This window comes from Gobius niger (assembly GCF_951799975.1).
Source record: "Gobius niger genome assembly, chromosome: 8".
Lineage (NCBI taxonomy): Eukaryota > Metazoa > Chordata > Actinopteri > Gobiiformes > Gobiidae > Gobius > Gobius niger.
Window position 1 is genome coordinate 6,919,712 of NC_136859.1, and position 11,447 is coordinate 6,931,158.

Below are 11,447 nucleotides of genomic sequence, written 5' to 3' on the forward strand. Positions count from 1 at the left end.
AGGCCTAGGTGTGTTCCAGGCATGTCCTAGTGGGAAGAGGCACGCTGGTGGGACTATGTCTCCGAGCTGGCCTGGTGTCGCCTCGGGGTCCTCCCAGAACAGCTGGAGGATGTGTGCGTAAACCGGGAAGTTTGGGGATCTCTGCTGAGACTGCTGCCCCCGCGACCCGGCCCGGATAAAGCGGAAGAAAATGGATGGATGGATTTAAGCCTAGGCGTCAATTCAACCTGGGAGACTAATTTCAGCATCACCGACCGGACCTCCTGTTTGTTAACGCTGGTGTCTGTCCAGGCTTTCTGTGAGACTCTGGAGGAAAGCAACTTCCGTTTGCAGGAGGAGCTCCTTGAGAAACAACAACGGCTGAGGAGCATAGTGTTGTAGGCGCCAGAAGCAGAAGAGCCCGCTGATGTGGGCAGCGGAGGAGCACGGTGTTGGATGGCAGAGGAGCCCTCTGACGATGCCCGAGGAGACTTTTACAACTATAGACCAAATTTGATAGATTGCAAAATGTAATCTATGATGGACAAGTAGAGGTGGTCAAAGTACTTCTTTTCATTTCTTCAGTTAAAGCCTTTTTGTAGCTTAAAAAATATGAAGACATACTTCTGAAGACAACACAGTTCCTGACCAGTTTCCAAAACCAGCAGCTCCCATTAATTTCATCAGCAGGCCTGAGCTCTGAGGCCACAGCGCTCCCGTCCTTGGAGGAGAGTGTCCCGACACAGAACACTTGAGCCCAGACCGTTGAGCTGAAAAAACAACCTAAATGCAGGTGCACGGCGGTGCTGCCCACGACAGCAGCCACAGAGTGAGGTACACTACAGCTGCCTGGAGCCCTGCCCCGGGCCCTGCCCCGGGCCCTGCACACGGGGTGGTTTGGAGACACACCTGTACCTGTACGATTTTACCCCGCGATGTCCTACTCGCTAATTTGCCTATAAAATCTCTAGCAAACTGAGCTGAGAAAAAGCTAATTTGATGCCATTGGTGTGAGTGAACCTTGCATTTTTTTTACATTTATTTATTCATTGGTTTAGCTAATGCCACAAGCTATTTTTCTCTTCCCAGTAAGTGTCCCCATTTCTTACACGCTCAAAATATTCAATATTTGTGTCAGATATTGATATTGATATTGACTGCGGAGTTCAATGGTTTTCACGTTCTTTATTATAATTATTCCGTCTTTTTCCAGTTTTTCTGCAACTTTCACAGTTTCAGCGATTTCCACAAGTTACACATCAAAACGTTCTTTTTCCATTTTTTTTTTTTGCAAGTTCTGCACTTTGTGCATGTTCAGCTTCTGCAACTTGTGGGTTTTGAGAAAAAATTGTCCGTCTGCAGTTTTTCATTTTTTTTCTACGTGAATTTGAATTTTTGCATTGGTGTGTATGTGGGACCTGGCCCATTAGTGTGTATGGGGGAATCCAGCCAATGGGGCGACTCCAGGCCTTTCAGCCATTTGTGCAGCTTCTGCCAATTAAGCACTGAGGCCATTTCAACAGTTTGACCAGTTTATGGAATTTAAAAAGTTTATGCAATATTAGTAATTTATGCAAATTGACCAGTTTATGGAATTTAAAAAGTTTATGCATTTTAAACGGTTTATGTAACTTAAGAGTTTATACCATTTAGGATTTAATAATCCAACTCAATAGAGACATGTAAAGCAGTATAATGCAAGTTAATAGGGATTTTTGCATGTAAAGCAGTATAATGCAACTAAATTGGGATGTTCACAATAAATGCAGAATGATACATCTAAATAGGGATTTTTATGGCATTTTTTCACAATGTCTGCATTAGTAGCGTACGATTCCGCAAAAATGTCTAGCTGTTTATAGCATCATCTTTAACAGAGCTGTTCATATCCCCCCAGTCCTGCTCAGCTGTGGACAGTGGGCAGAGCAGTTCTCTTCAGAGTATCGCAGCGTTAATGAACTGAAAGCAAAAGAGGGAGAGAGACCCTTATAGGTTTGATAAAGTTCAACAGGAACATCAATCTCCCACTCACCTGTATGTAAGAGAAGCTGGCCACTTGGCACTCACAGGGAATATTCAGTAAACTGGCCTCAAAACGATCTGTGGGGAGAGAAATAAATGAGAGATCTGAGGTTACAGTCACTGGTGGAAGAAGAACTCAAGATCTTTGCTTATGCTTCCACAGCACTTATCCCCAATCAAGTCCCATGTTTTGCCATTGCAGGATGAGTAGTGCAGCTGAGGACAACCCAAGTAACCCAAGCCATTATTAAGACAGTGGTTTTGAGCTGGACTCTGTATCGACAGTCATTTCAGTCCATTCTGGCTTCGCTCGGTCTGGTTCCATGCCTCTCTCACTCTCTCATCTCTCAGTAGAATGTAAGAACGTAATGTGCAGATCACATTGCAAACTTTCTATCCAATTTGATAGAAAGCCAGTTAGTCTTGTGGAGTCAGAGAGCGAAGTGAGGGGTTTAATCTTCTCAGTGCCCTGTAGAGCATAAATTCCAGAGTATGTCCCAAAAAAAAAAGGAAGTCTCTAGCCCTTCCCCTGGTTTAATGTAATATTAATGTAAGGTTGAATAGTGCACTATAATAAGAAGATGATCCTACTTTAGTTTGTTGATCCAGGTAAAACATCTGTAGTAATGACAGTTTGAAACATTGGACTCATTTGTACACAGAATTCTAAGCTGTGACAGGAACAAATAACTTGGTTTGGAGTTACCTTTGAGGACATGCAGCCTGGTGACCACAGCCACAAAGTCATCAAAGTCGACGCTGTTTCCGTTCTTGTTCTTGTAGAGGCGCCATATTGGCTCCAGCATGTCCATGTTCATGGCGATCAGAGCTGTCAAAAGATGACGGTAAAGTTGGTACGACACACTCTTATATCAAATAGATCCTGTTCATGAAATATCTACAAAACGAGCTACAACATACCCCACCTGTACGTTGTCTGCTTTACTTAAAGGGGGGGTATTACGCAAAATCGACTTTTTCAAGCTTTACATCATGTTATTATGTCACTCCCTCATTAAAAACATGCCTAAAGTGTTGCCTTGGCACATTCACATATTTTTGAGTAATCTGTAAAAACTCTGATGGCAGCCATTTTAGGGATAGGTTTGCCTGAGTCCTCCTAGGAACGCCCCCACCTCCTGGAGACGCCTCCGAGCCTTTGTCACCAGCCGAGTAACCAACCACTGCTCCTCAGCAGAACCCCCTCCCCACTGATGCCACAGACAGCGTGTCGGAAAGGGTCAGAGGTTCTTAAAGAGACAGAGGCCTATTTCAAGACATTCGCTACAGCCATTTTGAGAGAGCAATTTTATACAAGGCAGTTATTCTAATTTACTGCATTTACAGACCAACAGAAGGTTTTGGCATCATTGCAGTGTGCTATAGACTGGTGCTCTGTGATTGAAAAAAACATAATACCCCCTCTTTAAGTAAGTAAGTAAGTGCTTTATTTACAACAAAATAGTGCTCAGGTGTTAGTCCTTAGCCGCTGCCACTGAGCCGCGCTGGAGGAAACCGTAGCACCCAGAGGAAACCTGGCTGGCTGCCTTCAGTGCTCCTCTGAAATGGTGCACCTCCTGGGTGTGTTTTGGATTGGCCTGGAGCTCCCTCTGCAGGCAGCATTGGGAAATGAGAAACCAAAAGCTATAGGCAGCATGGTAGCGCAGCGGTTAGTGCTCGTGCTTCACAGAAGGTCGGGGTTCGATTCCCATCTGGACGGGGCCTTTCTGTGTGGAGTTTGCATGTTCTCCCCGTGTCTGCGTCGGTTTCCTCCCCGTACTTCGGTTTCCCCTACCACTAAAAACATGCACAATAGGCCAGGATGAATGAGAGTGTGTTTGAGAGTGCGAATGGGGGACGACGGATGGAAATTAGCCATGGCTACAATCCGGTGTGGCTTGTTTACATGCATGAGACCCATGTGTGTTCATTAACATGCACTGTCCCGACCAAATAAACCTTTTTTTTTTTTTTAAAGAGGGGGTATTATGATTTTTTCAATCACATAGCACCAGTCTATATCACACTACAATGATGACCAAACCTTCTGTTGGTCTGTAAATGCAGTTACTTAGAATAACTGCCTTGTATAAAATTGCTCTCTCAAAATGGCTGTAGTGATTGTCTTGAAATAGGCCTCTGTCTCTTTAAGAACCTCTGACCCTTCCCGACACGCCCCCTCCACACTCTGTCTGTGGCATCAGTGGGGAGGGGGTTCTGCTTAGGAGCAGTGGTTGGTTACTCGGCTGGTGACGAAAGCTCGGAGGCGTCTCCAGGAGGTGGGGGCGTTCCTAGGAGGACTCAGGCAAACCTATCCCTAAAATGGCCGCCATCAGAGTTTTTACAGATTACTCAAAAATACGTGAATGTGCCAAGGCAACACTTCAGGCATGTTTTTAATGAGGGAATGACATAATAACATGATGTAAAGCTTGAAAAAGTCTATTTTGCATAATACCCCCCTTTTAAATGATACATTTCAGTTTAAACTAACAGACGTTTGCAAATCAATGGCGCTGTAATAAGCACACATTGAAATCCAGTGCATGCTTTTGATGAGGAAACAACATTACAACATGACTAAAAGCTGAGAGGTAGATTTTGTTTGAGTAATAGTAATAGCATGCTGTATTCCTCGCTGTAATACAACCATAGCACAGCCCTAGACTTTACTAAATAGTCATATCCCTTTACCGCGTCTGAACAGCATCGTCAGGAGGTTGTCCTTGGTCACTATGGGCGGAGTCCGTCCCTGGTTCAGTTCCACATACTCTCTCCTCACGGCGGCCACAAAGTGCTCCATCTTGAAGTACTCCACCGAGCTCAGGCCTCCGGACTTATCTGCCTGTGCACGCTGAGGGAAACTCACAGCAAAACGTTGGAAAGACTGAGGGATATTCTTTTCCTGTAGATTACCAATATAAATATGTGGAAATAATGTCTTGCATGTTCTCTTTCACAAATCAGATTTAATGTACAGGTTTTAGGGAGATGGATCTAGTGAATGGCATCAATCTATAAAGTGCTTTTCCACCTACATTAGATACTCATATCTTGTTTAGTTTTTCAAAAGGTAAAAATGAATAGGTGTAATTCTTGTAACGTAGCATTACTGTTACTTGATATTACAGTATATCATTGAATATTTTGGCTACTCTGCCTCTAACCAGGACTAACCCAGGACTCAACAGGTCTAAAAGGATACGTCCGCGAGAGTGAGCAGCAGGTAGGCCGTCCTCAGAGTTAGACCTGCGAAAGACACAAAGTCATTGTAAAGGCAAATGGTCTCAACTTATATAGCGCTTTTCCACCGATAGACACTTCCTTTACATCAAGGAACCATTCACACTCTCATTCAGGCACCAATGTATGCAGACACGGGAGGCAAGGTGGGTGAAGACACAACAACAGTGTGCACCTGCAGGAGGCGGGATTCGAACCCTCAACCTTCCGATCATGAGACGACCCGCTCTATAGCCTCACTGTACATTAATAACAGATGAAGAGAGAGATGTTTGTGAATATCGACATAAACTGACTGTTTCCGTAGACAGAGAATCCGCCGGTGTTAAGCCGCTCCAGGATCTGTTTGGCGTTGGACTGAGGGGAAAAAAACAATGTTTCGCTCATGAGACTTTAAAAAATTGGTCATGAAAATATTAGCTTTGTGTTTAGTTGAAATGCCATCGACGTACCTCAGCATCACCGTCCTGAAAAATAAATAAATGCATCATGTCAGGGTGGGAAATGCACTTTGGTAATCATTATACATGTTTTTTGCCCCAAGTTTCTATCGTCCAGTGGAATTTATTATCACAAAGCAATAAAACCAATGTAAATGTGTGTTAAACCCACTGCCTCCTCACCGTGATGCAGTTCTCTGTGGGGAAGTTCTCGCAGCGCAGCTCTTGGGGCCAGGGCACGTTGAGCCGCTCCATCAGGTGCCCGCACCCCTCCTTCGCTCGGCGACAGAAGGAGCGACACGGGTGCCGCACTTCCCCGCGCTCACACTTGGGGGCGTACACGTTGCACAGGAAGAGCCTGATGTCCACCACGCAGAAGGTCTGCACGATGGAGTTGAAGAAGGACATCTGGATGGAGGCTTCTCGCTGGCTGCTGTGGCCCAGGAGGTTTGGGACCATGGTCTCGCTGTAGTACAGGCCCTGGCACATGGGCACTGTGATGGGCTGGCAGATGCCCCCGCCGCTGCCCACGCCGAACTGATGACGGACACAATTTAACAGACAGCAAAAGTCAAAATCAATGATGTGCCCAGGCTTTTTTCTCTCGGACTCACATGTGCACAGGACTCGGTGTCATACGCGTCACAGTTCAGCATCCAGCTCATGCTCCTCTTCAGCAGCGGCTCACAGGAGGTTCGAGCTTCCTCACACAGGGTCCTGCAAGGCCGGCGAGCCTTTCCCTCCACACACTCAGGGGTGTAGACCGAGCACAGGAAAGGCTTCAGGGCAGGGGAGCAGTTCATTTGGATCAGGGAGAAAAAGTGTTGGAACAGTTCCTGGTTGATCTCCTGCTGTGAGCGGAGTCCCAAAGAGTTAGGAAGGATTGTCTGAGTGTAGGGCAAGTCCGTGCACATGGGCACCGAGATGGGCTCACACCGAGGGGGCTGAGTGGGGGCGGCTGTGGGGGCCGGCTCCTGGGAAACAGAGACATACATTATAGAACCCAGGGTCTGTGACGTTCATGTCGTTTTTCCATGTCATGGTACCCAGCACGGTTTAGGACACAGTACACGATAGTTCTCTAGTGCTTCGGCTTGAGGGGGGAGGAGAGAGTCAAAAAGGTTCGGCCATCGATACCTGGAGCTAAGTTGAAATGCAGTAAAACAAGGGTAGAAGGGCACAGCTGGTTTTGCCAGTGCAGGTGACCGAGTACCACCAGAAGAAGCATAAGAACCACCAGAGGTACACTGCTCTGTGCAAATGAACATTAAGGAAATTAGCCTGACCAGCCGGCCTCTGCTGCTACTGATCAACAGCGTCTGGGACTCTGCTCGTAGCCAATCAATTACTGCTGTGTTTTTAATCGATCCAGTCAGAGGATGCACAAATCAGTGGGTGAGGATAGCACATCTCTTTGGTCCTCATGGTGAAATGCTGACATTGCTGCGTTACCACCCCCTAGAGGCAAGGGGTGACTCAGAAGGTTTACTAAAACATGGAATGGGCATAGTTCCAATGGTTTACTTTTTTCTAAGGTGTCATGGTTGCTTTTAATAATGCTGTTTTTTGTTCTCTGGAACTTTAATGTTTTAGCTTGGGTTTTTGATTGACAGGCCCTGGAGAACTGTGGAGGCTCGTTGCCCCTCACATTGCAGACAAAGCTTCCTGCCTTTTTCCCCTTTGAAGTAACATCCTCTGATGCGGCGTGTTACCATAAGGGGCACATTATATATTTTAACTATTTTTGTTTTTGTAGAAAATGGCTGCACTGGGTGTGGCCTCCTGATTGATGGGCACCACCTACTCTTTGGAGAAGATCTAAGCCACCAGGGCTGGTCCACTCCACATACACTGTGGTTCAAAGATGAAAAAAGAATGATCCGATGAAGGCTATGTCGAAACGTTATCATCATCCTTAATTAAAAATTGTCTGTTTTTTGATTAATGACCATATGGGCCCATTACCATGAATTCAGTGGAATGGTGATAATGTATCTCTAGTTACTATATCTATGGGACAAATGTGAAAGACACTCAAATTCTACATCACTCTGTACTAACCTCTCTCACCTGCTCTTAAAAGAGTTTAGCTTTTCGGCTGTAGAATTGGCAGAAGATGGTGCTGTTTCTTAATCTCCATTTTGTGATTGGATTTGTTATTTTTATCATTTTTCGAGCATGTGTAAGCCGATATGTGCGGACCATGCATCTGATTGGTGAATCTGCCTGTCAATAACTCTCTTCAGAACTTACAGAGATAATGCCAAGTCCCAGACCACAGGTCTTTGTAAAGAGAAGGAAAAGTGTGAAGTCTGGCTGGCCAGGCTAGTGGGAGACTTGAATTGATCACTCACCGGATCACAGGTGTCGTTTTTGAATAGCTCACAGTTCATGCTTTGAGGCCACAAGAATCCAAACTTATTCATGAGGGGCTCGCAGCCGGCCCGTGCACGCTCACACATGCTCCTGCAGGGGGCGCGGGCGTTCCCATTGACGCACTCTGGAGCGTAGACGGAGCAGAGGAAGTGCTTCAGTGCCGGGCTGCACTCCACTTTGACCAGAGGATAGAACTGATGCAGATCCAGACCCGCGTCATCCTGCCTCTGGTGCCCCAGTATGTTGGGCATCACTGTGACGTTATAGGCCAAATCGCTGCAGAGGGGCATCGTGATTGGCTCACAGGCCTGGCCGCCTGTGCGTCTGAGCCCGCCCATCGAGCCCTGGGGTAACAAGAAACACCTGCATAAGAATTACTATATATATAAACGTGAAATATGCATGTTGTGGTGCCCAGAAGCAGGTTCATTTGCCCACTCTCAGTGCAGGGCAGTGTCCCACCTGTACGCAGTTGTTCTCTGGCAGGCTGTCGCACCTCAGGCGGGTCGGCCAGTAGATCCGCTTGGCCTTCAGCGGCGCCTCACATGCGCTCTTCACCCGCTCACACAGACTCCTGCACGGCTTCATACGGGCGTCGTCCTCTGCTCCACACTCAGGCACCACCACCCTGCACACCGGCATGGCCTTAACCCCAAGCTCCAAGAACTCAAGTCATCCTCATCCAAACAATCAGGGAAGACAAAACATGTACAGCCAAACTGGAGAAAATCCACTCGATTAAGGCGGTTGATAAGAGCTTAAGTTAAGTTATACTTTATTAATCCCCGTAGGGAAATTTGTTCTCTGCATTTGTCCCATTATTAATGCTGCTGGAGCATCCTGTCGGAGCAGTGGGCAGCTGGTGTAGATACTCGAGCAGCCCTAGCAATACTGGATAGTTTAGTTTCGTTTATTTGAGCAACAGATGCAAACACATATAATTTACAGAAATTATTCACAACATAAGAAGCATTAGTGCTGCTCAAAAGGAGTAACAAGAAGTTAATAATAACTTATGAGGCCCTACCCTCCCACTTCTCCTTTGCAGTTGTGGCATATCGAGGCTGATTAGACCAATTGAATAGGCTGTCTACAATAAAAGGACACTGTGAAATTAGCAACTGGCAGAGGTGGGAGTAAGTCACTAAATGCAAGTCTCGAGTCAAGTCCAAGTCGTGAAGGTCCAAGTCCCAAGTAAGTCCAAGTCAATCGGTCGTGGGGTCAAGTCAAGTCATAGCTTTTGTCAAGTCAAGTCACGTCTTGTTTAAGCCGGCAAGTCACCTCAAGTCACAAACGCCAGCGTGTCTACTTTTAAAAATGTGTTTAATCTTGAAAATTACAAGTGCTTTCTCAAGATATAGCAATTTTGAAAATTTAGGCTAAAATCAAACTTTTTAAAATTTAAAATTTTGGATTTAAAGTCTAATTAATATTTAATCACCAAAAAATTTGACCAAATATATTTTAAATGCTCCAGTCTATGTACAAAATAACTGGGACAGCATTTTAAGGAAGGGGCCGACTTGAAAAAAAGTCTTTTAAACATGAGCTGCTTTTCCTTGTAGTGTGAAATATAAATATCAAACAATATTTTTTATTTTTGTTTTGTGTCAAACATTTTCTTGTCCGTAAATCTCCACCTCTTCACTGTCTTTAGAAAACGTTTAATGCATCCAAAGAAACACGTCGTATTTCCTCCTGCCTTTTCGCGCTGGATTGACGCTCCGTCTGGAAACCGAACACGCATGTGGCGTTACCATACTGTATGTAAACAAAGATGTGCCGCTTCTACGCAATGAATCCTGATCTTTCCACAGTTTCACTCAAATAAATAATAACTATAAAGTCTCAGCAAGTCATTAAGAGTCATTGGCCTCAAGTCCAAGTTAAGTCTCGAGTCACAAACAGCAAGTCCCAAGTCAAGTCTTTTTGGAGCTTTGGTCAAGTAAGTCTCAAGTCCCGAAAATTGCGACTCGAGTCTTAGTCATGTGACTCGAGTCTCCCACCTCTGGCAACTGGAATTCCCTTTGGCCAAATCTAACCGGACCAATGACCGCAGACAAAAGCAAATGACTCAAGATTCTTTTTCAGTGATAATAAAAAGTCAATTTGAAGGTGATCTCACACATTCAGTTGGTTTACTCTGCCTATATATAGAATACATGCAGCAAGTCGATGCCTTTTCAGTGGAAGCCTTCGGAGTGAATGTGAGATTGTCCCATGTAAAGCGCTAAAGTCCTTTACTTCCTTTACTCCCTGAGGGGCAGTATTGTATCTTCGTAGTTTGTGTTGCTATGACAATAAAACGTATTCTGATTCTGACTGATGATTCTCCTACCAATGTGTAAAATATAAAGATTGTAGTATTAACACAGGTGTATGCTTTTCAGAAAAAACAAAAGTAGACCTAAAATAACAGCCCTGGTACCTGCACATGAGCGTGGCCACGTCGGGAGAGCACGCCGTCTCTATGATCTGCCCGATGTCCCGCGTACTGTACCCCGACACTCCACTGGGGCTGCTGCTGGTCGTGTAGCCCACCGTCCCACAGAAGTTCACCTGAAGCAATGTTTGTTTCAGATCATGCATTATTTTCATTGCAATGTGAACTGTCTGGTGGTGCTCAGGGAGTTTTCACTTTTTCCTTAGATGGTACATTGTGTGAAACGTTTCAAAACCACAGCAATAGCCTATGAATAATGATCATTTCAAAGACAGTGGAGTAAAGAAAGAACTATTTAACAAAGTCTTTACTAAAACTGAACAAAATCCTTGGACAAAATGAACACTGACCTGGAGCGGTCTGCAGCTCAGCTTGGCTTCAGAGACGTGGGTCAGACTCAGCCAGACGAAGGCGATAATCACAGGCGTCATGACTGAGAGAGGTTTGGAAGTGATTATTTACTCTTGTCCTGGTTCAGTCCTGGTTTAAGTCTTGATTTAGTCCTGGTTTGTGTTTAGTCTTGGTTTACCTGAAGATTAGTCCTGGATGTCTTATGTTAAGATCATGTTTAATTCTGTTTTTGTCATAACGTCTGCAGGCTAGTTTGAGTCATTTAAAGTCCTCATTTACCTGGAGTTTAGTCCTGATTCAGTCGTGGTTTCGGTCCTGCTTTAGTCCCACTTAGGATCTTCTTTAGTCCTGGTTCATCTCTGGTCTATGTCCTGGTTTGAGAGTGTTAAACTTTCAGAAAATTCTTGCATAAGTTTCCAGGAGGTGGAGTGGGTTTCGACAAATGGAAAACTAGGAGTAAAAGCACATTTAGACATGTTTTTGAAGAAAAGGAACGAAATTGATCCAAGAGGAGCTCAGCGGGAGGCAGGAGAAAATGTTTAACATGTGTTTTAGATTATGCCAAAGAACGTGCCCAGGACTATTCCTGAAAA

At 45.1% G+C, this 11,447-nt stretch overlaps 1 protein-coding gene across 1 annotated transcript; it reads right to left on the reverse strand.

The window, feature by feature from the left end:
• Window positions 1–1,844: 1,844 nt before the first annotated feature.
• LOC306966536 (uncharacterized protein) lies at window positions 1,845–10,948 on the reverse strand. Its single transcript, XM_079561329.1, has 13 exons — window positions 10,854–10,948; window positions 10,489–10,619; window positions 8,523–8,688; window positions 8,039–8,404; window positions 6,299–6,658; window positions 5,868–6,221; window positions 5,697–5,711; window positions 5,541–5,601; window positions 5,207–5,250; window positions 4,696–4,846; window positions 2,708–2,830; window positions 2,012–2,079; window positions 1,845–1,938 (listed from the first exon to the last, which is right to left on the reverse strand). The coding sequence occupies exons 1-13, from the start codon at window positions 10,932–10,934 to the stop codon at window positions 1,915–1,917; spliced, it is 1,944 nt and encodes a 647-aa protein (XP_079417455.1). The 5' UTR covers window positions 10,935–10,948; the 3' UTR covers window positions 1,845–1,914.
• Window positions 10,949–11,447: the final 499 nt, after the last annotated feature.